At 41.5% G+C, this 27677-nt stretch overlaps 1 protein-coding gene across 12 annotated transcripts in view; it reads right to left on the reverse strand.

Annotated features, from left to right (window-relative positions):
* The window catches only part of TMEM108 (transmembrane protein 108), a 389399-nt gene that overhangs the window by 112050 nt on the left and 249672 nt on the right, over positions 1-27677 (reverse strand). For all 12 annotated transcript variants that reach the window (XM_073333193.2, XM_073333196.1, XM_073333192.1 and 9 more), the window contains one exon: positions 12210-12295. In XM_073333193.2, coding sequence (XP_073189294.1) covers positions 12210-12249 — 40 coding nt within the window. In that variant the 5' untranslated portion in view covers positions 12250-12295. The remainder of the gene's footprint in view (positions 1-12209; positions 12296-27677) is intronic.

Raw genomic sequence — 27677 nt, forward strand, 5'->3', positions numbered from 1 at the left:
ATGGCTTCCTATAGGTCACATGTGACTACAGCTCCCATCTATAACAAGTGCATTGGAATGTATGCATACACCCCAAGGTCAGGTAGGTTCTCGGTTACCATACTTTGTAGGTATTCTCTCTATTTAAGGGGTTTGCTGCCCTAGACAAATCTGGAAATGTCTACCATGAGCCTATAGATCCCCCACCAGACCACTCACACAAATTAGGGTTGCCAACTTTCTACTTGCACAAAACTGAACACCCTTGCCCTGCCCCTTGCCCCTCCCCTCCTCCGAAGCCCTGGCCATGTCCCATTCCTTCTCCGAGGCCCCGCCCCCACTCACTCCATCCCTGCTCCCTCTCCAAGCCCTCGCTCACTTTCACTGGGCTGGCTTCCTGTATGGCAGTGCTGCCACTCGTCTCTCCCTCGTACAGACTTTGTTCTCAATATCTGTCAGTATGGTTTGATGTGATGAACTTGTGATGAACTTTATGCTTCACATCCTCACTGAAAGAGGTGGGTCGCGGGGCAGGGATTTGACAGGAGGCTCTCAAGCATGCACAGGCCTCACTCAGAAAAGTGGCACTTCCTTCTTGAAAAGGGAGAACAAAACAGCTTTGAAGAATGGGAAATGGCTGGTGGTTTTAAGGAAACAAGACGGCTAAAACCTAACTTGCTACTGCAGCGAGAAGCCACAAAATGAGAGATAACTGACCCATTGTACCCCCAAAGTCTGAAACATACTCCTCTCTTACCCTATGCTGCTTCTTAAGGTTCAAAATTACTCTCTTTATGCAAATCAGTAACGTAAGTGATTCACTCTGGAAGCATACGCTTCGTCGCTTACGGTTGTCCATTTATCAGGTACTTTCATTGGTTGTGCTCTTCATCTTCCCTCTTCTCTTTGACATCTTAATTATGATGTCTGTATGTTAATGCCCTCAGTAACGGGAAGCTGTGATACCATAATGAACTTGCCACCGCTACAGGCGGCTGTGACATCTAGTGCTTTAGAACACACTGCAAAACCACCATTCCATGGGGTTCCAGCAGTGATATAAAGGGCCTGAGGCTCCTGGCCACCGCTACTACAGCCTAAGCCTTGGGTCCTTTAAATTGTTGCTGGAGCCCTGGGGTAGCACTAGCAGCGGCCTGGAGCCCTGGGCCCTTTAAATTGGCCCCAGACTGCACTGAAGGGCTGGCTGGGGGAGTTTGGCCCTAGCCCTGCCCCTTCTGCCTGAGGCTCCACCCCCTCCCCCCCACACACACCTTGCTCAGGATCCTGGCCGCCCTGCATACTGGTAAGTCCCTTAAGTTACTTTCACTCCTGACTATAGCAGAGCAGTATTGGGACATACTTGATGCCCTTGATCCCCTGCTATAGCTATGCAGACCACAGGGAGCTGCATGGTGGGGAGCAGACAGCCTCCATGGGCCATTATGTCTTCCCGCACATGCAGGAGTGAGCAGGAGCACAGCCTTCGCTCTACTTCTCCAATGCACCAGACAATGTGCTTCACCAGGGAACTAACACTGTGCCAGATACAGGGCTGCCACAGGGCAGATCCCATTCACCCTGGAGCAGTGGGGGAACTCGGAGACAGATTGTGACCGAGTCAGAATCTGCTTCCTGGGCTGCTCCTGGGGTGGCGTAAGAAAAACAACATGCTGCCCCATATATGGAGCTCATGAAACAGTGATGATTGAGTTCTAAAGAAGTATGCAGTGCTCTCAATTAGGTGGAACGGCACCAAGGATAGCCCCGATTTTCTTTCGTACAATTCTAGGTTGGAGCCTAAATTAAATTTAATTTGAGATGGAATTTAGAGGAATTAGTTAGTGTTTGCACAGTACTGTGAATAAGTACTTATTATTATGGATTGTGAATTTGCATTCCCATTCATTATCTTTTTTAGTCATAACTCCTGGTATAACTCATGTTTAGGCACTTTTGAAAATCCCACTAGACTGCCTAACTGATTTTTAGGTTCCTAAGTGTCTTTGAAAATCTGGCCCTAAATTCGACCCTTGCCACTAGGAATCACTCTGAGTGTCCGAACCAGTGATATGGCATGGGCAAAAATGGTGGTTCCAAGAACCATCCTGCCATCCCTGTGCAGAATGGCTCAGGGCAGGTGTGATGGAAAAACATAGTGTGCACCTTTGAAAATTAGAGTGGTATGCTCCCTAGCTAGCACGTGTTGTACACTGCAACATATACTTATTTTGGTGGGGGTCTGGCAACCTACCTATCAGACTACATACACCCTTTGCAGCTGTGGTTCTCCTGCCCTCCCTTCCTGGAAAGATGAGACTTCCGAATTTTTTCTTCCCCTGCACCAACCACCACTGTGCTTTTGGTTCTGAGCTATTAGAGAATATGTGATTCAGAAGAAAACACACCAACCAGCTAAACTGAATTTAGGTAAGTTCAATACCCAATTCAGCAAGGTACTGATGCACATGCCTAACTTTTGGCATGAGTTTAGATCCATCATACCACATTTGGGGTGTTTCAAAATAAAATCAGTCCCAGGTACTGATTAGGGAAGAGAACAGCTTTATTCCAGCTAGAATAGCACACAGCATGTTTCAGCAATTTATCTACAGGGGGGGATTTGTAGTCTTTTGTTGTCTTTAATATGACCCATGTCACGTGTGCTTGCTGAACTGGGATTTCAATTAGGCTAGAACCTATAGGAAAATTCGTCTCTCCAATTCCTGCTGCTGATCTCAGAGTGGCCAAGTGATCCACAATACAGATCAGAGAGGAGACCTATAGATGTGTAATAATTAGGGATAGAAAAGGGTTTGTGGGAACATAATGAATGCTTCCAGTGACAGCTCTGGATTGCACATGGTTTATATTTGTTCATTTCTAGATTGTTTCCAGGCTTCAGTTGGCTACAAAAGAGGGATTTTCTTCTACAGTACTGCTATATTGATGGTGTATATCAATGTTGGGAACATCTGCAGGGTATTGAAAGATATCATAAAACAACAAAAAGGAAGAATAGTTACAAAAGTATTGCAAAAATAAATTCAGTTTAACATGTGAAAATACTATCCAGAATCTAAATACAAAAGATATGAATTATTTTGTTATTAATGACAATGTCAAATGGACAAATATTTTGCAGTTACACAGGGGAATATCTGATAATGTATGGTAAATGTCTAAAAATTAATTATTTCTGCATGTCCTGCAGTAACACGATCTAAGGGATGCTTAGGTATTCATGTACGGTAGATGTAGTCACAGTCTGTGCTGCCATAAGAATTTTCCTACCAACCATCACTGAGGCCCTGATCCAGCAAAGCATTTAGGCACATGCGTAACTCTATCACGTGAGTAGTCCAATTGATGCTCACAGGACTACTCATATATTTACGTGCTTTGCCCGATAGGAGCTTGATTGCTACCCCATTGAACAACGTACTGAGTGCAAAACCATCAATGTTTTTGTGTTTAGGATGGAAACAAAGGAGGGGTTAGAAACAAAATTAATATTTGAAAGTGTGTTTTTATTTTATAACATATTGACACAAAGCACTGCCATTGCTTGAGGACATAGGAACAGACTTTTACCCCACTGAAGTCAAGGGGAGTTTTGCCATTGACCTCAGTATATCTACACTGCGATAGAAGACTGACAGCAAGGCTGCAGTTGACCCGGTCAGCTGACTCCGGCCCATGGGACTCAGGCTGTAGGAGTATAAAACTGCAATGTCACTGTTCAGAGACAGGCTGGAGCCCAGGCCCTGAGACCCTATGAATGGGGAGCCCAGCTCCAGCTCAAATATCTGAACTGCGATTTTATGGTCCCACATCCTGAGCCCAGGGAGCCCGAGTCAACTGACCCAGGCTCTGAGATTTGGTGCTGTAGGTTTTTTTAATCGCAGTGTAGATGTACCTTGAGACTTGGTGCCATGGGTTCTTTATCACAGTGTAGATGTACCCAATAGGACCAGGATTTCGCCCATGGCTCCTAGGCTTCAGTCTGCCTCTCAATATCATTTCTTCCTTCACTTGGCTTGATATTGTGTCTCAAAGACTCACACACGAGCACCCATCCTACTCAGTCATTACTCCTGAAGTTTGACAGATGAATGGGCCTTTAAAAAAAAAAGGGGGGTGGGGGGATGACACATTCATACGCCTGCCTATTTCGTTCTCACTCTAAAATCTCTCTCTGTGACAAAGCTTGAGGGAAACACTAAATCTGAAACAGAAGATTAGACAGATTTATTGTGGTGGAAAGGGGACTGCATTATGACCAAAACATAGATAATTCAGAATGAAAAGAATATTAGAGATTCATTTCATTTCTTTAATAAGAGTGTGGGACGTTTCAAAACAAAAATTTTTAATATTTCTCAGTTTTTTAGTCTGATAGCCAGTGAAGTTGTTAACAAAAATCTTCCACTTCTGGTGCGTGAATGCATGGAGACTACGAACACTGGGAGGCTATGCGTTTATCATTAGTTTTAAGGGTTCTTATATGAACAATGTCACTATAAGCATAAAAATGAAGATGCTTTATTCTAAGAACACTATCAAATGCTGTGTGAAAAGTCAGAATTGCCTGTCTGCGGCTGACAGAAAGAGCCAATATCACAGTGCAGATGTCTGTTGTCTTTTAATCCCAACTTCACTGTCACAGGTTTAAACTACAGCCTGGAAATACACAGCCTTGGGCCATATTCTAATGTCAGACCGATGGTTTACATCGCTGTATGTTTCCACAAATCTGAAAGGTTAGTGGAGGAATTACCACAATGTGTCAGTGGCTTGGGGGTCCCAGGTTTGCAAATTTAGAATTCATCCTGAATGAATAATGGAAGATATTTTCCACACTTTCAAACTTAGTTAAAACAAGTCATTACAGTGTTTGCTTTCTGTGAAAATTCTAGTGAACACATTTTCTGGCAAGAAGATTCACTGAAACAGCAAATTTAAAGTAAATACTGAAAATGTTTACATAAAGCAAGTTTCAAATTCATAATCACAAGTATGTGCATGAAGAACTGAATGCCAAGAGTTACATTCATCCAATCAATGAACGGAAGTATGCCACGTGATCTACATATTCATGTCAAATACAATGAACTGCTTGTTACTGAGGCTACGCACCACACTTGGTAAGAGGAGGCACACACAATTGCATTAATTTATAAAAGCATTTCAGTTCACCTTTAAATGGTTTATTTAAAAAAAAAAAAAAAAGGATTATCTGGATTCTTTTTTTTTCCATGGGAGAATCACAACTGCTGAATAGAGAATGTGCCTTCATGCACAAGCTGAATAGTGACAGCAAAGTAGTGACAGCAGTCTCTCTTAAGAAGGTGCAGTTCTTGCTGAGAACTGTAAACAATCTTTAATTGATTTCTAGGGGAAGCCAGAGCATATTATTGCTTGCTGTGAGCTGCCTGACAGGCAATCTGTCACCAAGCCTTGTGACTCACAAATCTAAAGGCTCAAACTCAGCAGTATCTCAAGAAGCTTTGCAAGTGAAACACTGCATACCCAGCAGCTGTTTCCCTTTCCAATTTTAAGCAAAAAAACAGATGGAATCCATTGCTAGATAACCCCTCCCCAACATACACCTTGCCAAGGCCACCACCTATACTCCTGCACAGAAAACAACAGGAATATTCCCTTTTGTTTCTAAAAATTCCTTTCAATGATAGAAAGAAAACCCCTAATATCTGTATCAAATGATCTCCAGTATTTTTAAACGTATCACATATTTTAAATATACACAGCTAGATCCTCAACGGGTGTAAACTGAAGTAGGCAGAAACAGGACACTTTACACCACTTGAGGATCTGTGCCCTAGAATATATACGAAGCGCAAGATCAATCGGGTGACTACTCAAACGCTGTAAATGATGTGGAAGCATTTAGTGCATTCCAAGTATTTCTCATCTCTGCACACGATTAATATTTATCAGGCACCACAAGGGCCAGGTTGTGGCAGTAGAATCAGACTTTAGGCAATGCAGAACCATCTCCACCCCGAGCACCCCAGCAGAAGCTCCTGTATGAATTGTGCCTGCTCAGCATCTCTCAGGATCAGCTCCCAAAATGCTTTGCATTGCAGGGATACACTGATCTCTCTACACTCAAGCTAAAACATGGTACTTTATGTGACTAATGCACTCAGAAACAAGAATGGAATTCAATAGCAAAGAGTGACCAAAACTTCCGATACCAGCTCAAAAACCCCAGAAAGCAGAGAAGCTGGGGGGTATGTTATTTTCTTTGATGATATAGATATAGATATACACACATGTGTACACACACACACACACACACCCAGGAAAGGCCATAAAAATGCCTTACGTGAAGAGCAATGCACACTAACCTATCTACACACAGAGGTCAGCAGCGAGAACTGGCATCAACAGGAGTCTATTCCTGTTAGGGGGAAAATAGTCACTGGGAGTTGAGAGTGCTGAGAACCCTTCAGAAGACACTCAGAATCAGGCTCTTTGACAAACATGCTTCATTCATTTATGGCATGATGCAAGTCATGCATCTTGGCAGCGGGTTAGACTAGATGACCCTCGCTGTACCTCTTAACCCTATGGCTCTCTGATTCTATGGCAACAATTATCAGTCCCACTACCTAAATTGGACTTAAGTAGAGCACTGACCATGTGCTGGCCCTCTGTGCGGGTTGAATTTCACTCCATGTGAATTAACAGGAATACAGGAAGGCCTCTATGCCTTAAGGATGAACAGAGTGAACTGCACTCAGAGCACTGGGAGAAAAGTGGTCTTATGGTATTCCACATTATGAAACACAATCATTCAAGAACATTTTGTTCAGGGAGGTGCAAAGGGACGGTTGTGCAAGTGGGAGTAATAGAAGAAAAAACCCCAAATCATATCCTTTTAAAAGGAAAATTGAACTCTTAATATACAAAGCCAGTGCTGGAAGCAACATCCATATTCATTCATATTTTAATAGCAATATTGGAGCAAGTCCCCATATGAATACAAATCTCAGCTTCCACACATAGCTCTAGCAACTAGGGCTTCCAGACTGCAATCATATCCCATGCAAAAAGCCTGGCCAAAAGAAAGAAAAGTAAACGTTAGCTAATATTGCAAATGCTTAAAATAGGTCCTATGCTCCAGTTCTGCATCCCCAAACTACCACAATAGGAGTTTGTTTCCACTGAAATCAATGGCAAAATTCCCACAGAATTTAATGGGAGCAGTCTTAGGACCCTAGTCAGTTTGACAGGGCCTAGTCTATGGGATCTATACATAGGGGTCTTTCCACGGACTTCAATGAGTATTGGGTCAAGCCTGTAATACAGAACAGTGAGACACTGATGCCGGGAAATGCACCAAGTGGCAATGGCATGAAGAAATACTTATAATTGGGATTTTACTTGCATTTATTTTCCAGATACTACTGCGATGGGTGCCCATACGGAACCTGGCAAGCTAGAAAAACAGAAATCATATCCTCATAGTTTTCAATAAAATAAATGCCTGAAGATAGAAGCATCATCCCCCACAGCTTGTGAGCCACAGGCTTCATCAGTGGCCTTTCTCTACATTTTTTGCTAGTTTATATACAACTTCAAATTCCTATGTGAAAAATGCATCTACAGTAAAATAACATGCATGTTTCCATTCTACAATATGTCTGCATTTTGTGTATAAAGCTACAGTGCTTAAATCACCACAGTAAGTTTTTTGTTTGTTTGTTTTTTAAACAAAGATATTGTGCTGCCTCATGGGAAAGTCATGCACATTCACCATTACAGAGGCAACAAACTTAATCCATAAATGTATCTAGAACAAATGGCAGCAAATTGTGGACAAATGTTTTGCTTTCACTGGTGCTCATCAGCACAATCCAGCTAGTGACATCAAAGCTCCTGCTAACAAAACAAAAAGGGAACAGGTTTCTTGAGGTCTTTTTATTTGTTTTTTAAACTTCTCAGAGATTTCAGCCTGGGCAGTATATTTGAAGATGCAATTTGAAATCAGTGCTTCTTGGGAGAACATGTTACATGTTTAAATTACTAATACATAAATTATGAATGACTAGAGGTAAAGCAGCATAGCTCAGAATTCCTATCCTGGGCCAAATGTAGCTGCATAATTTTTACCAAGGCTACCTCCTGGCAACTGGAATCAGATCCAGGCTACCTACAACCACATTAAAGAACAAAAGCCACACGTGTTGCTATAACAGGGTTTTAGCATGGTTTTCCTGACCAGCCAATACGGATATTCTGTCTGAGAACCAAATTAGAATAATGTTACAAAACCTTTCTATGGACTGGCTAGATGGCTAGGCCAAGAATTTCAAACCTTGGTGTCTACAGTTAGTCTCCTAAATTCATATTTAGACACCAACCTGATTTTCAAAAGACTTGAGCAGCTAACAGCTTTCCTGGTCTCATAATCAGGTAGGTGCCTAAATATTATTATTACAATAGCAACTAGACGCCACAACCAAGATTAGGGCCACATTGTGCTAGACACTGTACAAAGACACATTTGGAGACTGTCCTTTGCCCTATTTAGATTGAAGAGATTTAAATTTAAATCGACAAAACAGGGAAACAGGCACAGAGAGATTAAGTGACTTGCCCAGGTCCCACAGCAGGTCAGAGGGAGAACCAAGAACAGAAGCTAGGACTGATGAAACCCAGTGCACTGTCATAGCCACTGGACCAGACTGCTTCCCATAGTTCAGATGCAATCCTCAGGGGAAAAAAATTCACTGTTCACACTGGCCAGGGAAGCCATGTTTAGACCCTACAGCAAACATGGTTGTTCCTAAAATAGACAGGGTTTGTCTCTCCAGCTACATGAACACTTTGTTTATTACATCCCAGTCTTTGACTGAAGCAACGGCCAGAATATTAGAAATGGAACTGCGTGCAGAGTAGCCATAAAGGGCCCAAGTCTCCATTGCCCAGAACTTCATGCCGTCACTTATCCCAGTGCAAAGTGAGTGTAAAATGTTATCACACAAAAAAGGCAGCATTCTGGACCCACGTCATACTGCTGTGAATGAGAACACAAGGTGCATGGCAATGGTGAATTGTCTCTACAGATGACTTACTCTATTGATGCATTCTCAAAAGTATATTCTTTTGCTGTACTGTAGTAGCAATTTTCCCTCCTTTGTGTAGATGAAATGTAAGGACTACATTATGGGTGCTTCCTCATGGCACAAAGGACATGTACAAAACATACACTAAAAACACTTCCTTCTGTTTTATTGTAAAATACACTCTTTGGAGATTGTAATTGAGGTTATGAAGCAATTGGAAGAAGCCTAGCTTAAAGCAATATGTCTATTTGATATAAATGACGAAATTGGTTTGCTGGGAATAACAAACAAACAAACAAACAAACCTTATGACCTTAGGCTCTATAAAGCAAACAAACCAATGAAACAGCTCCTTATAATAGCCCCGAATGCATGCATAGTATAAAGTGTATAAAGAACAAGAGTACTTGTGGCACACCTTAGAGACAAATAATTTTATTTGAGCATAAACTTTCATGAGCTACAGCTTTTTTTTTTCTCTTCCCACTGCATGCATCTGATGAAGTGAGCTGTAGCTTACGAAAGCTTATGCTCCAATAAATTTGTTAGTCTCTAAGGTACCACAAGTACTCCTGTTCTTTTTGTGGATACAGACTAACATGGCTGCTACTCTGAAACCTATAAAATGTATGTAACATTGGAATGTCTGCACCGATAGACTACTACAAAGCTAGGAATGGGTAATGCTAGCTACATTTACTATATACCATTGTTGAGTGCATGCAAATAAATGAAAAACTTCATTCAACTTGGATTAAAAATAATATTTTTACATTTCATTTTTCAAAGTATATCATGTAGTTTACTTTGCCACTGATTATTCATACAATTTCAGTACAGTTTGCTCATTCTTTCCCTCTGCATTTTCCAAGGTTTTTTTTTATTACCTTCAAAACACTGCCCTGAAAAAAAAAAAAACCACACACAGCAGAAAAACATCAAACTTTGTAACAGACTGTTTAGCAGTGCAAAATAGAATTACACAAATAGTCTTTATTATTAGATGGGCCTAGTTAAGACTAATATGAAACCACATTGACTTTTGACCCATTATAGCAGCTGAGAATCTATCCCTTTGTGTTGTGACTGGTGATCCACTTTCTTTTTCCTTTACATTGTATTGATGTCATAAATAAAGAGGACAAGTATAACCAGGCTAGCATCATTATGACAATGAAGAACAGTAAATGGATTCCCATGATCATCTATAAAACATACTAATATTTAGAGTTATTTTTATAACAAACGAATAGAAGATATATCCCTCGCAGCTGAACTCTGGGTGCTTAAAGCATTACTATCTGATAAATGACCTAGCTGTCCTCCATGGAAAAGAATTTTAAGTCCCATGCACCCATTCAAACAGTATGAATTCTGGGCCTCTAAAGATACTATTATGCCACAAGTCAAGACTTTTGCGCCTTTATAAAAGATTAGTTAAATAGATTAGAAGTGACTGGGAAAACACCCCTGCAATGTGAAAAATGAACATAAAAGAGATCCTAATAACTAGGTTTCTTTATGGAACTGTGTAGCACAATATGTATCAGACAAATGAAAATTCTAATGAAGTGAGGTGACATTAAAAAATTCTACCAGAATGCTGTTGTGAACAGACACTTTACTTTGTAAAATATAATTAACAAACAATAAGCAATGATCATATTTGCACCCCTTGTTTTTAAATTTACTTTCTTTCTAAGTTGTGGAAGTGAATTTATTCCCCAGGAAAGTTGCCAGATTGACAGCACTGAGAACAGATGGATTCCATGTATATACAAACACATAAAACAGCAATCCAGGTTTCTTCCCATTGTTTTGCCTAACCCCTGATCTGGAGGGCCCGTAAGTGTGGGAGGGTAATTCAGTCTCCATTCCATCTTTGGTCTTTATGTTGAGACCACCACCAAGGTTGGCTATTGTGATGTTTTTTGCCCACTGAGAACTAGGCAGAAGCCACTGATGCATTTCACATAGATTACGGAATAATCATTAGTTGATAACAGCTTTCCTTTATTACCAGCCCAAGTCAGTTTGAGCAAACAGTGCAGAAGCAAAACATTACATCCTGTGTAACAGGGCTGCCGCTAACAGAGCAACCCCTCCCAGCTAGAGAGTTCCCTTTGCAGCAGCCTCCTTCTCTTCCCCCTTTTCAGTGCCCCTTACAGATTCCACACAGCCTCTCTTATAAGACCAATCACCCTCCACTTGTGGCTGGTTTAACGCCCAGATTGACCAGTCAAGTCCACCATTGCACTACAAAGGTTCACAATTATCTCTGGTTCTTCTGCCAGCCACAAGGAGCTCTTGCCCTGCAGCGTGCTCTTCAGGGTGAGACAGATGTGAGAGGTGACCCTATGGAGTTTAGCCTTCCTGACCTCCCTCTCTTGCCAGTGTCTCCCCTGTTCTGAGGGACAAGGCAGTCTAGATACTACCCTCCTCCAGAGTGCTCCTCCTGAATGGCTGAAAGAAAGCCCTACCCCACCCTACACTTAGGGTGACCAGACAGCAAATGTGAAATATCGGGACAGGAGGTGGGGTGTAATAGGAGCCTATATAAGAAAAAGTTCCAAAAAATTGGGACATCTGGTCACCCTACCTATACTACACGGCCCCTTAAAGGAATACTGTCCAGGGTTTTCCCCCTGTATCAAACTCCTGCTTCCCCTCTTCAACTGCCAGGCCATTACCTGGGCCTCTGTTCATTCCAAATCCTTGGAACAGGTCCTTTGTCCCTCCCACCCCCCACAGCTCTTCTCTTAAAGGGCCCATATACCCCGGTACCTCCTGCTACCAACCACCATTCCCAACCTTCTTACATCTCATTCCTTTGAGAATTCTTATGGCTTAGATGATTATTGCTCTGCATTTTCACCTTTGAATAAGACTCTGCTAAATCTGCTGAAGACCGAACACTTTCTTAACGTGCTTCCAAATGCACGATTGAACAAGGGACTTAAAGCACATGCCTAACATTACACATGAAGGGTCCCATTGATTTCATTGGGACCCTTCATGTGCTTAAAATTAGTACATGCTTAAGGACCTCCTAAATTGGTGGTTCGATTACTCTTTTTAGAGAGACATTGAATCATACATTTCTCACAATAAATGAGCAAACAAATCTCTACTTACGAAACAGTTGGCAATAGAGGACCTGTAAACTTCTCTTCATGGTATCCTCTGGTCTTGCTTGTCTGCCAGTTTATTCATGATTCTGTCTAGAAAATTAAAAGAATAAAAAAAAATCAATGATTAATTGCAAGAAGAAATTCCTCCTGCCAAGAGGCAGCTGCATAGGAAAGTAATGTAGGTTAGCAAAAGGGAGACTGGTTCCCTAGTCTTTGTTTTACACATTGTATCCAGACTCCCCGAACAGCACATTGGTACAGGCATGGTTGTGGTCAGAAAGGCAGGCACAAAACTGTGATGACAAAGCAAGGGCATAGAACATCAGCACTAAGAAATTATTCTTGTATTGTGCATGGGACTTGATAAACCCTGAGATTCTGCTGTGCTTAGTTAGCCAATTCACCCACTGATTTATTTACTTCAGGACAGAAATAGGTCCAGAATATTTAAAATGTGCATTAAAGATCCAATGGACAATGAAGGATCCTCTAGAGATTTTAGAAAAATATTGGCTATGTGTGTGCTATCTGAGGAATTTTCAAGATGAAAAAATTAATTCCCAGGTATAGGATTTATCTGTGAAAATCCAGCACATAGCAAATTTATGGCCAAGTTACCAATTGTTCAAAAATGCTAGTTTATCATGGAAATGACAGTGGGTCTTTACCAGCATTGACGCAAATGCAATCCTTTAATAGGAGTCTTAAAATGATACAAATATATTTTTGACAAATGTTGGATGGCCCAGTGGCTGCCAACCATGGTGTGTACTCAAAACCAATTCACAAGGAGTTTGGTGATCTTGGTCTAGTCCCAAATCATCATTTGGCCATATCACAAGACTTCCACTCAGCAGGCCCATTTCTGATTGTGGTTTTGGGGAAGGCCCGCCACTGGCATAGCAGAAGTGAATTTCAGATACCTCAGGTATCCATCTGTTTATATAGTACTCAACACTGTATTTTTGACCCAAAGACTTCAAATGAGGGATACAGGTGGTTGTGCTAAACTGAGAGTACCAAATTGTGCTGCTCAGGTATCACAAAGGGGCCAGAACCAGTGGAGACAAAGGGGATGGGATCTGCCTACAGCTGTCCTCTTAAGAAGTCTCCTGGCAAGGGAAGGTTCTCAAAATGATGGTGGAGAAGTAGGTTGGAGCACAGTATTATACTGAAAATTTTCAGCTGGTCTATAGTCAGCCATTGTAACTTGGATCAGCCCCTAAGGTGCTCTAAATTATGCCAGAGCTGGGGTTGGAGTTGGGTCAGCTAGAGAACCAGGGAGCCATAAAACTGGCTCCATGGTAACTCTGCCTTTCTCCTGAGCTGAGCAGATCTTGGGAAAGTGGAAAAAATGTGTAGACGCACCATCTTTCCTCCTCTCCAATACAGTGAACACTGCAGTACCGTGTTGAGAAGTTTATGCAGCAACTGATAAAAATGTGTGCCTCGTTGCAAAATGTGTTTTCAATAACCTGCATAGATATTTTTCTCCTAAAATTATGTAATAATGAATCACAATCACATTGTTCTGCTCAAGGTTAAAAATAAATGCATAAATCAGAAGCACAACACAAATGTGGTTCCAAAATGTCACTGTGAATAATAGAGGGACGAGGGGGTTGAGGCAATATTTTTAACTGGACTGACTTCGTTCGGTGAAACAGACAGGCTTTCGAGCTGCACAGAGTTCTTCTTCAGATCTTGTCTCTTTTACTAACAGAAGTTGGTCCAATAAAATATATTACTTCACCCATCTTCTCTCTATAATAGCCTGGGACCAACACAGCTACAACAACACTGCAAACGTTGTGAATAATGTCATACTTGGTACTCAAAGAAAGAATAGCATTCAAAATTCTAACACTGATAGGAGATTATACATGGAACACTGAGGGCATTCTCCTGAATTCTTCTCAATAAAAATAATAATAAAAAAAATACAGTCAACACTACACAGCACTTGATATCTCGTGGCTTTCAGTTCAAACTTTTTCATCATCCAAACTAGTGAAGGCATTTAGCTGTCATTTTTACATGCTCTGGTATAAATCCTTCAGGGCTTCTTTAAGAGATATCTTGAAGACATCAGATATACCAGCCAAGACAATAAATAGCACTTCTCCACTGAATAAATGCCAAAGGAGTTTATGAAAACAGAAGAATCATATTTGACTTGCATGTGGAGGTCTCCTAGGATTGCCACTTTTATTGCCTCTGTTGTGCAACGGAAGAGGGAAGAGGAGTCTTTGTTATGTTATCAAATACAGAAGTTTATATACACAGTGACAATGATCACTCTTGCAGTCTTTCCTTTTTATTTTTTCATTTTAAAAAAAAGTAGCCCTTAGTAAAATGAGGAACCTTGAGTAGTTTGTATAGTGCAAATCATTTGTGTTTTCTCCTAAATTAAAGTAACCATCACTGAATTTTTTAAAAATTAAATTGAATTGAGGTTCATGATGATGTTGGTGAAACCCACATATATCATGAAAACCCACTGAGGAGTGACCCATTTTTATTTTGGCCTGAGTAGCAAACAAAAGGAGAGAGGAAGATTTTCTTAGTACAAGCAGGTGCTTTCCTATTTATATCAGAGGGAGCAAGATCAGGGCCTCCTGGCTCTGTTACTGCACTCATTGAAGTGAAAGGCAGAAAATCTGGGCCTGTATGCACAAACCAGACATACAATAGTTCATTACAATATTTTCCAAAACAGAGACAATCACACAATTTTATGTTTAGCATAACTTAAATTAATATCTCAACCAAAATATACACAGCAGAAGATCCTCATTGCACAAACCACTTACGAGATCTCCATTGCCCTGTTTACAGCTTATGTCTAGCAGGATTTAAAAAAAAAAAAAAGACTAAAGCAAAGTGGTATAAATAAAAAGAACACCCTCCCCCACTCACAAAAGCTGCTTAATCACAACCCTGAAATCAGTGTAATGTGCCAATTGTTTTGTATTGTGCTTGGCCACAGGGATATAATAATCACATGTTTCTGACTGCCTGCTGGAATTATTTGCATTTCTTTACTATCCCCATTCTATTGCTGTCCATAGTGTTTAAGTGTTTACTGAGTGTAAATTCCATCTTGGTGTGTATAATGAATTATATGCTCTTGTATATTTAGATAAGAAAGAAACCACTCTATTTAAATGGATTAGGATAATTTATGCCTCTCTAAGAGACAGAAACTAGACTTGTGCAAGGTAAAAAACATCAAGCAGGGTTTTAGTTTGAAATCTTTCATCTTTATGTTGCTGGTGAACCTTCTCAGTAATGCTTACATAAAATTCTACACAGTAAACTGAGTGAAGCTCTATGGGCCAAACTCTGCCTTGACTTTACAACCCATTCCATTCGATTAAAGTTGTTGAGGTGAGTCAGGGCAAAATTTGGACACGAGTGGAAAAAACAAACACAACAGGAGGAGGTCCTAGCATTTTAAAATCATTTGGGTTTTTTGGGGCATGTGTTTGGGAGGGAATACTTCTCTCTCCCACCCCAGAATTGTGTTTTTCAATGCATACAAAACATGGAACAATAGCAAGTCTGAAATGGCAAGGAGATTTTCATCCACAGAAAGACAATCTTTGCATAAGTTTGAAAACAAAAGTCATGTTGATTTTCTAAACAGAGGTACTGATGAATTTGGAAACCGAAACTAGGCTGATTTTCCATATAGACTGACAGATCCTACAACCCTTACTTACACTGAATAGTATTACTCAGTTGAGTAGCCCCATTGACTGTACACACTGGGACCAAAAGAAGTGATTAAAGGCAGTATGGTGTGACAGAGCCAAATGGATTGCCCTACATTTGGTACCAGCACCAGATGCAATGGCTTTGAAAATGTAACACATTTTGGAAATTGAAATTGTTCTGTCTATCTAGGGAAGTTCAGACTCTTAATCTTTTCAAATTCAAACAGCTATGAGATTTCTAGCTGTGGGGGAAAAAAACAAACAAACAAACCACGACCACCCCAGAACTATATGTTATCCATAGCTTCTGAATTTGTTAGGAACTGCACATAGCTAATTTCAACTAGCCAGACTGCTTTGAATATAATGTTTATATAGCTTCAATTCAAAAGTGATTTAAGCAGCACCATGAGGACAGTGGAGTAATCTTTAAAAATCCCTGATATGAAAATGTAAGTTGGAAAATGAAATGTAGATAGACAAACACACAGAGAAGTTCAGAGAATATTAAGGTTGCAAAGTCAAGTATTTAAAAGTAAAGAAGAGCCAGAATTAAGGTTGCCTGTGCAACCTTAATTTGGCCCCTTTGAGCATATGCATTATGATGCAGTCTTTAATTACACAAGGGCCACGAAACAGGCTGTTGTCATGATTTTCTGAGAGCAGCCTGAGAGAAATGACTAAAGCCTGCTGACCCCAGCCTTGTCTTGGAGATGGGACAGCAACAATCCATAGCCAGCAGTATGATATATTACAGAGATGACCTGCAATAAGTATGGATGTATGTCCAATAATTTATATTTTCCACAGACAAAATGAAGATCATCCATCTGTGCCACCAGTGTAGTCTTCTCCCTCTCCTGACCTGAAGTTTGTTTACCAGAGGTCTAGGATGCTGAGAGCATCCAAATTGAGCTGGAGAAAACCCTTGGCAGGTTTTTCCAATTATTGCACCTAGGAATGGTAGGTTAGATTCTCAATGGTAGCTGTGAGGGCTAAGCTGCATTAAACATTGATTGGTGCATGTAGTTTTGCACACCATTTGTGCACATAAACAATGGAATTTGCATGCACAGGGCCGGTTTCTGATCTTAGGTAGGCCAATGTAAACCCAGAATAACTCCGTGGTCTTGAAGTGAAATTGAAACAGACTGATTTTCATTGTACAAGCCCAGTAAAGTAAAGCAAGTAGTAAACAGAAAAGCATATTTTGTAAAACGATACAAAATAAAACAGATTTTTAAAATTCGTTAATTTAAAATAATTAAGCTATTATTAGAAATCCAGGTATATTGTCTGGAATTGTGTGTGTGTGTGCACATATATATCATAGTATTCATTTTAACCTACTTTATTGATTTTTTATTATTTATATTTCATTGATTTTTATAATGTTTTTTAAAAAATAAATAACTGTTTAAAAACAGTGTGTTTTAATGTTCTGTGAAGCATTAGGAGTACCTCTGAGGATGTGGGCCATTATAAATATATTAGGGTTTAGGCCAATGTTTTAAAAAATGGGTGCCTAAAATTAAGTTATTAGACCCATATGTAGGCCCCTAAGCAGTGGCCTGATTTTCAATAGTTTGAGCACCAAGCAGCTCCCTCTGAAACTCAGGTATTGTCTATATTACAAGTTGCACCATTATATAACTGAAGGTGTATTTTAAATCAATGTAATTAAACCAGTCCAAGTTTGTGTATAAACCACAGCTTGATCCATTTTTAATAGATAAACTGGCGAGAGTTTATAGACAAGGCCTCAGATATCTAATTTCAGATACCAAAGTTCAAAAGTATTAGCTGAAGTGTTGTGTGTCTGAAAAGGACCAACATGCTCTGCCCTTTATAATGTGAAGTACTGCACATACAGTGCAGCTTCACACTGGATGATTAATAGATGTGTGAAATCCCTATGGACAGCTGGCAATGTTGTCTTTCACAGTAAGTGATCCCCCTAGTGCCTCAGCTAAATTAAAGAGGACAATGAAGACAATGATGAATAGAAGACAAAAGACTCCAATAGAGCTGACAGCTCCCTGAACATTCAGTCGTTCATTATGTTTGAAAGGGGGAAAAAATATCAACGGTGTCTTAAATTAAGAAAGAAATGGAGGCGAATAGAAAACAAATGTCGAGACAAGCCTAACAGCCACTGGACAGCCCTCATGCCATTGTGAGTCTGTCAGATAGAAACCAGCCAATTGAAATAAATGAGAAACAGAAGAAATGATGATGAAAAAAGGGGCTAGGCAAAAGGCATGACAGTTACAGCCCATTAAGCATCCAGCCACTGTATCCAAACATCCTCTCACACCTAGCTGTTCCTTTCCCTGCTATGCATCACTCTGGAAGGAAAAACTATTGGGGAAAACATCATTGAAGACTTTGAGCTAGATTATGCTTAGCTCTGCAAGGGGAGAGAAGACCCAGAGCCTCCCAACCCCCTCTTTTGCCCCAACAAATGGTGAGCCACAATGTTGGTCCTTGTGCTTCCAGTGTTATAATGTCCTGGGGACTCTTACTGATGCAATGCTAAATACTCCATAAAAGAGTTGGGGGAAGGTCAGTGTAACACAAGGCTATGGTCATACCTGCACACTGGGTTGTGAAACTGTCCAAGCAGCGCAGGAAAAAGCAAATACTACTCCCTGTAAGAGTTCAGTAGCAGCCACTCTGCCTACCACTCAGGGAGGTGTACTGCCTTCAGGAGCCGCTGATGGACTAACGAATCTCTGCATCTCCATGGGCTGTACCTTAAAGCCACAACAGAGTCCTATCTGCAAAGATGTAAGTGTGACAGGTCCCCCTCCCCAGGGTGCAACCTGGCAATGGGGTACCACTGAGATCTCTGACCCACCAGCCTGGGCTCCCTCTCACACAGTACAAGCTTGGAAGACTTTGCAACTTGTCACAGCAGCATGTTCACCAGCATTCACACAATAGGGACACACCCAGCTGCAGTCACATGCAGGCTGTCTAACCACCAGCCTTGGACCCCAGAGCAGTACCATCCTGCCCAAGTCAAATCTGACCAGAATATGGGTCTAACACACAACCCACCTCTCCCTCAATGTGAAGAGGACCATGCACACTTGTGGTAACTGAGCCAAGATTTTCCACAGACCTTAGTCAAACACACGCTGGTTTTGATTAAACATAAAATAAGTTTAACTACTGAAAATAGATTTTACGTGATTATAAGTGATAGCAAACAGATCAATGCAGATTACATAGTAAATAAATAAAACCACAAACTGAGCTTAACATACTAGACAGGCAGGATATGAATGAGCAAATGCTCACCCTGTGTGATAAACAGGCTGGCAGATTTTTAAGGCACAAGCTGCCTTGGATTTGCAGCTTGGGTTACCCAGGTTTTCATACACAGCTTCAAAATCCTTCTAGCTTGGGACCATCACTTCCCCCCTGTTCAGTCTTTTATCCTCAGGTGTTTCCAGGTGTGTTGTTGTAGGGCAGAGGTCCCCAGTGCGGTGCCTGTGGATGCAATGGGGCCCGCCAGGGCAGTTGTGTGCGCCCGCAGGACACCGTGCAGCCGAAATGCCACTGCCGAGCACGGCCACTGGAGAACCGCCCGCCGAAATGCCGCCGAGAAGCGTTGCTGTTTCTTGGCAGCATTTCGGTGGCGAGGCTTCCTTCCGCTGCCGCTTCTTGGCGGCATTTCGGCAGCAGGTTGGCGCCCACCACAGTCTTTTAGGAATAGGAATGTGCTATTCCCACAGAAAGCTTGGGGACCACTGTTGTAGGGAGGGCGAGGTACTCACGGGATGTCGTTTTCCCCCCTTTAAATCTTCTTCCCACTTGCTGGAAAGCTCTTTCGCTGTGACCTGGGTCAAACAGTTCCCATTGTGTAGTGCTAGCAGTTCCTGGGGTAATCCCTGTGCTTGTGTGCATTTCCTCAATAAGCCATTAACATTGTTTGGCCTTTTTACTGTTGTACCTGAAAGGCTGCTTATGGGTATTTTCAACCTCACAACATGGTTCAGTAACACAGACATAGCCAAACTTCATAACTTCACATACGACAATAGCACATGCAATCCAACGAGATACTAATGTCTAGCAGATCAAGACTTTTAGAAGGATACCCCACAAGGCATACTTTGTGCAAAACATATCCTAATTACATGACAGTGGTGAATACTGGTTTGCCAGGGTGTCACAGTAAGAACCTCCTTTTTCTTTTTTTTTTTTTTGGTATTCACAGACTATCCACCACTGATTCATTTGTTCTCGTACACAGCATTTAACATGTCCTCCAAAGGATGGCTCTTGCAGCAGTACAATGGCTCTTAATATGCTGGCAGGAGCATAGGTTCAGTGCTGGCCAAGTGACATCACAACACCAATCCTTCTATACCAGGGTTTTTTTCGAGGCTACACAGGAATTACAAAGTTGACCTATTGTGTTTGCATGTTTGAGTGATTTTTTTTAAAACTTTGCGGCCTGTTTCCAAAATCCAGCCTTTATTTGGCAAAATTTAAGTCTGAAACCCTTTGGGATCACTAGTTAAAGACTGTGGCAATGAGGTTCCTTGCAGCAAGAATTCTATGTTCTTGTTCAATGTGCACTCCATCACCTATGACGATTTATTCCCCACTGTCTGGAACACAGCTGCATTCAAGCAAACAATATTTACCATCTTCGTATAATGTATACAATCTAACTTCTGGGGAATTTTTACTCCCTCAAAAAAGCAGAGCTCTCCATTATACAGACTTTTCTATATGCTCTTTGGGCCGGATTCACCTCTCCTGGTACAGGCAGAAGCCATTTGCAGGGCCTTGTCCTAGTGAGACCTCTTGCACAACAGGGAGGAATTACCCCTAAGGAGGGCAGCCATCTTTAACTCTTCTTGGGGCTTCATAGGAGTTGGCATAGATTGCTCAGGAATGTGCTCAATCAACACACTCTCCACCCAGACTTCTTTTTCCTCCTCTCACCGGTTTGATAAGCTCTGTGGTTTCTAGTGATGCCTCTGCAGGGGCTGGGAAGCCAGGAGATGGAACTCAAGTGTAACTTGAGGGGGCAGTTAAGGAATTCAGTCTTCTAGAGACAGAGTCAGATATCAAAGTGAATTGGGCATCATTCTCAGGTTGACCATTTGGGTAGCTGCATGCCATGTGGGGGCTTTGGAAATGTAGGGCTCCATGTGGCCATACTGGTCACACAGATCTATGGTTCCCACGTAGAGGTCATTGCCTCTTTTGATCATTCAGTGCTTTTGCTTCTAATCTGCATGGGAACTCAGAAGCAAAGGCAACATGAAAATACACATTAATGGAAAAAAGCACTGTGAACATCTGCGGAGTCCAGTAGAGAGCAGTACCTCTCGCACAGACCCACCTGCATGCAGAAGGGGCACTAGTGTAGAAGCTGCTTCGTAGCTGATATCAGGTTGCCCTGAGCTCACAGAACTCCCACCATGTGCTAAGGAAGGCACTCCTGCAAGCTCTATGGCACCAGCTACTGGCCTCTCTGAACACTTCAAATCTGAAGCCTTCTTAGGAAGCGTTGCTTTTCTTTTTAAAAATAATCATTTTTCCAGTTTAAATTTGGAATAACTTTATTGTCATCCATGGAATTACTTTTGATTTACACAAGAATAACCAAGAACAGGAGCAGGCTCAACGGGAACTGCAGAAGCTCAGCACTTTTCTGTAATGTATCATGCACATTTATGGTGCCACATACACACACACACCTTTGAATGGTAAAATACATAGGAATGTTTTTATAGAGTTCAGGAACAGTTGAGGGGTATGTAGAATGGTCTCCACCTATTGAGTCTTGAATAGACTGAGGATCTCTCTCCCTTCCCCTCACCAGATGCATGGAAAGCGAATCAAGGTGACTGCCCACAAAGATGGGATGGGGAATGGTGCACACGTGCAGGGCAACTGGAGAGGACCGAGTGCTGGTGTCACAGCCTAAGATCTATGCACATGCACGGAGACCTTTGCTAGCATCCATTAAGTGGTTAGCAGATTTGCCACAGCAATAAAATGCAGCCAAAAATGCTAACTAATCATTTTTGACTCAACAGGGGTTTTGGCTAAAGGTCTGGGATGGATGGATGTTCTTATTTCATCCATAGCAGACTGACCTGCTGTTTTGTTTTGTTTTCCTTTTAATATATTTGTTTGCTAAAAACTAGAGATGAGCCTAAGCCACAAAAGGTCAACTAGAAGGACAACTAGATGCATGTAGTCTGACCTCCTGCATGACCTCAGCCACAGAATTTTACCAAGTGATTCCTCAATCTAACTCAACGAATTGTAATTGAACTAGAGTGTAGCTGTTGTTGGGTAGTTTTGAATTGGACCTGATCGTACATAAAACATAATTAGGCAATTAACATTTCTGCACTACAATGGTACACAGGATACATAATTCAAGTTCAGATAACACTGGCTGTTCTTTTTGTGTAAAAGCTCTCGGCTCCACAGACACATCTCCATATTGTCAACATGATAGCAAGAGGGCTGGCCTTAGCAAGTGGCACTGACCTATGCTTAGACAAAAGGCTTTCCTTTACCTAGCAGGTCCTAGTCAGGACGACAAGGATTTAATCTATACAATGCAAGAGAAAACTGACTGTAGATTTAAAAGCTTGCTCAGATTCCTTTCATCACATTCACTTGAAAGGAATACAACATCACTCAACGGATGTAACATTTCTCTCTCCTTTTTCAATCATTCTCTTTGTAGTTCAAAATATTCTTAACGGACATGAAGATCAGCCAAGCCACAAAACACTTTTGCAAAGGAGATGGTTGGGGTGGGCAGACAAGATTGGAAGAAACACAAAGTAAACCTCGTGTGGAAAAACATGGCCTTGACTACCAACATATGTCCCATTGAGTTTCTCAGAAGATAAGCAGAATTCATGTTGGTGTCCTGGCCAAACTCCACCTTGAGTAAGGCTCTGTCTGGATAGTCCAAAATTTTCCAAAAAAATCATGTGCCCAAATTAGATTGCTAAACCAATATTTAGGCATCAAAATAAATGGGGCGTTTTTTTAAAATCCTGAGCAACCAGCAGCTCCCATCAAAATCAATTGAAAAAAAAATCAAGCAATTTATTTACGTTCCTAAATGTGGCATTAGAAGCCTAACGTTAGGCACCCATTTGTTAAAATCTTTGCAATACTTTCCTTCCACCATTTCAACTGGATACAATATTCTTCTTCACCTCGTGTTCTAAGCCATTGGGTAGCGTTCCTGCGCACTGTCGAACAGCTGACATGTTTCACCTCAGCAATGGCTGTATTTCACTGGTGGATGGAGCGAGCTCTGTGTATCATCAGGTTGCTCCACAGATCTAGTATTTTGGGATCCCTTAGGAAGAGTGCTGTTATAGAACTGTAAGCGGTTAGCATTACTGTTATTAAAAAGAGAACTCATTAGGCTCCTAAAAAAGCTCATCTTTTTAAAAGTGATTATTAGAAGACTTGCCCAAATTGCCTGCTTCTGAAGAAACATTTGCAATACAAGGCCTGGAGGGAGGATATTCTGTGAGGTGCCTCTTGCAAAGTCTCCCTAAACGACATAATTCATTGTGGGAGGGGTCAGGGTACAGTTCCCTCTCCCAGAGAATGATCTGCAGCTCCTCTTCCCTGTGCCAGATTCCCCAAGCCTCATCACTGGCTTCAGGAATCCTGATACTCCCTAAAATTGCTGCTCCCATGAAGGGTAGCCCCAGGGACACCCCCACATCCTCCCCTCTTGAGAGATGACCTCAGAAAAGGTGATGCAGTCCTAGGACTGAGATGTTCAGGTAATCTCCATGGGGTTGGTGAGGGGATATGCGCACCAACCCGTACGCTCGCTCCCACATCCTCCACCCAGCCTTGTGGAGAGTCCTTGACAGGGTCTCAGGAAGGGTGGTGGAAATGATGCCACAGAGGCAACTGTATGTGAGGCAGAGATCCGTATGCAGAAGGCTCCCTCTCTGCAGGGAGTTCCATGCGATGAAGGCAGCCAGAGTTATAATTTAGCCTCAAAATCCTATGTGACAATAGGGCTGCCTTTAGCTTCCTGATGCAGACACTCAGAACCCCCTTACAAGATGGTCACGTGGCCCCTTTGGTAGTTTTATGGTGGTGGGGGAGGGAAATCACTGAGATGGTGAAGGGCAAGTGTCAAAAGAGGGAGTAGGGGAGACAAAAAAGAAAAAAAATGTAAATGAAAAGGTCCTTTAATGTTTGGACTGTTCTGGCCTTCCACTTTGAATGTATGCATGCCCTCTGGCACACTTAAGCCCCATGACCTTATCAGGAAAACCATCAGGACAAAGGCCAGCAGCCCAGATGGGCTCCCTTTTAATCAGCTGAACTACTGTAAGAAGTCTTGAAGAGAAAGGTGAGAACAATCACCAAGCATTAGCTGTAGAATCTCCTTTACCATACTTGAATCACCAGCGCATGGAATTTTAGTTAGCTCGCTCATTATTTGCCATTGGCAAATCCTTGGGAAGGGAACTCCAGACGGAGATGAATTGGAACATCAGTTGCTGTTGAGTTCAGTTCAGTTGTTTCCCCTCATCCCCACTCCCACGTGTGAGCACATGCATCCCTGTGGGGAAAATCAGAGGCTGAGGGTAACTCCTTACTGAAGTATCTGAAGGTGCCTCTCCCTTTCATCATTGCCCCTTGTGGAGTTCACAGTGAAAGTTAATGCCTGTAAGAAGATTTGCTCATATCCATGTGCTGCCAGTCAATTTGATAAATTAAAGCTTGTTCACTAACACAGTGGAAGGTTGAAAGGGGGAGATTCATTTAAAAGCCTATCACCAAAGATTGATCTGGATCCAGTTGCATTTAAGCAATAATAATATTTCCTTTACTTCATACTTCTTTAGGTCATTACTTAAAAGGTATTCCCCCTTATTCTTGAATTTTGTTTTGCGGCAGTTACACCAATGGTGGGCAACCTGCAGTCCATCAGGGTAATCCACTGGCAGGTCACAAGACAGTGTTTACATCAACTGTCTGCAGGCACAGCTGCCTGCGGCTCCCAGTGGCTGTGGTTCTACTTCTCCACTTTTACCTCTTAATTTCCAATAAATTAAATCATCTGTTTACCGTTATCAAGTCATTATGCATTAAAGATTAAACTGATTGTCCCACAGGGTATCATTTATTTTCTGCCACAAACTAACATTTAATTGCAGCACAAACCACAGAATGCTATTAGATACTTAAATTGTAACAAAACAATGGCCACATAGGACTTCATGGTGCTCACCATTCAACTCACGAGGGTTATTACTCCTAACCTCACCATAACAGTGGAGAGAACTCATTTCCCTGCTAAAATAAGTATATGCTCCCACCACTTGAATTCAGTGAGAATCCCCGCTAGCTATGTGTTGTAGGGCATATGACACACAGTTGAGCAATTCTAATTTCATCCAGTACAGACCACTAATGAAATTGCTAGTGTGCATGTGCACCACAGTACGATCGCTGATAACACGAATGATAGCTCTGGTTAAGGCTACACAAGCATTCCTGCTGTAGTCTCTTGTTTTCACTCACTGATTGCTTTTTGAAACTTTCATCTTTTACACTACAATTGTACAGACCTGGTCCCTGCCTGAAAGTTAAAAAAATACCCCAATAGAGCAAAACCACTACAGTTCAACTACAAAGAGTTCGGGAGGAAAAACCAACTTCTTTCAACTTTTATTTGTATTATTTTTTTAAAAAATCAGGCTAGTGCCAGAAATAGCTGGTGCTAGAAAGTTTTATATTCAGCATAGCTATAGTCCTTAGTGAAAAGGACCTTCTGGTGTTCCCATGAAAAGTGGTTTTTATTTGATGGAATCTGATGGATTTCAGTGTAATTGGTGCTATTTTAAAGTACCTACTTACAGGGTCTTATGGGACCCAAAAGCCAGGAAAACCTTTTAATATCAAATCAGATTCAAGATGAGAAAGTGGTGTGTGCTGTAGCCATACACTTTTCATCAATGTGAGGCTCCCACTGATTGTTGAAAGCTTTATATGTATTGATCCTGTTCTCAGTTTAAAAGACTCTCCATGCCCACAAAGTTGCCTTGCCCCTACATCTCGTGAGGCCCCAGCTCCAGCCAGTAAGAAATATCGACAACTTCTAAGCAACACACAAGGGAAGGGGGGGGGGGAGAAAATGCCATTCCTGCATTCCCATGTAGGTCACAGCTGAGGTAGGTAGCCCTGCTTCCAAGCTATACTGGTGAAGGGTCATAATAGACATGAAGTGCCTTCTCCAGACACACATCTTCTAAGGTTCAAAGGAGCAGGGCTCCCTTCTGTGCGCCTTGTAAGAGGTATTGAAGGGTATGCTGTTTTCCCTATCTTTTTTTTTTAAATAGAAAAAGATCTGATAGAGAAGCCTCTGCATAGTGCAGAAAAATATGCACCATGCTTAGCAAGACAAACAAAGCTACATGCCTATGCTGCAAAGATTGTGTTTCAGTTCCTTCCATATCAAGAAGTTACAAGGACAGCGGTTTCCGACAACTAACCCAACAAACTCAGCTTGCCACCAGAGACTCAGGTTGGGTTCTTTATTGCTCACACATCACTAAACATAAGAGTACAGTAGGCTGAATTATGTCATAAGTGACAGCTGTGTAGCTCCAGGAGCTTCAATGTGTTTTGCACAAGTGTAATTGATCAGAACTTAGTAAACAGGTCTGTTGCTGTAGCAAGTGGTCAACTGTGTGGGCTCTGCAGAAGCAAGTTATCTTTTGTCACTAAAATAAGCAGATGTGTCTCAGAACAGGCACAAAGAGTAGATCTATTTGGTAAAAAGATGCAATTTTCAGAGTACAACCACACCACAAACTATCATAAAAAGAGATGGCTGAAAATTGCTCATTTTTCATGGAAAATATTGAAAAATGTTGGTATTAAGAGATTTTGTTTTCTCAACAACCCCCCCCCAAAAAATTAAAATTCCAAAAGCAGATTTTTTGTGTGTTCAGAATCTGGAGGGGAAAAAAGTTTTTTTAACCCTGCCTGTCTCTCTTGTCTTTGTTAGCAATCTTTTCCAGTGGCAAAATGGAAGGGAAGGAAGAGGGGAGAGGACACCTAAAAATTTTTTGTTTTCAGTTTTTCATTGGAAAAAAAATTTAAGAAATGAAAAGTGGTTTTAAAATTTTTCAGCGGGGGGGGGGAGGCCTTCCCCCCCCCAATCTAAAAATGTTGAATGGAAAATGTTGACCAGCTTTAGTCAGAATACATATGTGTAAGTGAATAAAGTTTTCAGGATGTATCTAAGGTTGAAAGAAATACTATATTGTATTTTAGAAACAGGGTCTGATCACACAACTGACTTTTGAATTCATAGAATATCAGGGTTGGAAGGGACCTCAGGAGGTCATCTAGTCCAACCCCCTGCTCAAAGCAGGACCAATCCCCAATTAAATCATCCCAGCCAGAGCTTTGTCAAGCCTGACCTTAAAAACTTCTAAGGAAGGAGATTCTACCACCTCCCTAGGTAACACATTCCAGTGTTTCACCACCCTCCTACTGAAAAAGTTTTTCCTAATATCCAACCTAAACCTCCCCCACTGCAACTTGAGACCATTACTCCTTGTCCTGTCCTCTTCTACCACTGAGAATAGTCTAGAACCATCCTCTTTGGAACCACCTCTCAGGTAGTTGAAAGCAGCTGTCAAATCCCCCCTCATTCTTCTCTTCTGCAGACTAAACAATCCCAGTTCCCTCAGCCTCTCCTC

This window comes from Lepidochelys kempii, chromosome 2 (assembly GCF_965140285.1).
Source record: "Lepidochelys kempii isolate rLepKem1 chromosome 2, rLepKem1.hap1, whole genome shotgun sequence".
NCBI lineage: Eukaryota > Metazoa > Chordata > Testudines > Cheloniidae > Lepidochelys > Lepidochelys kempii.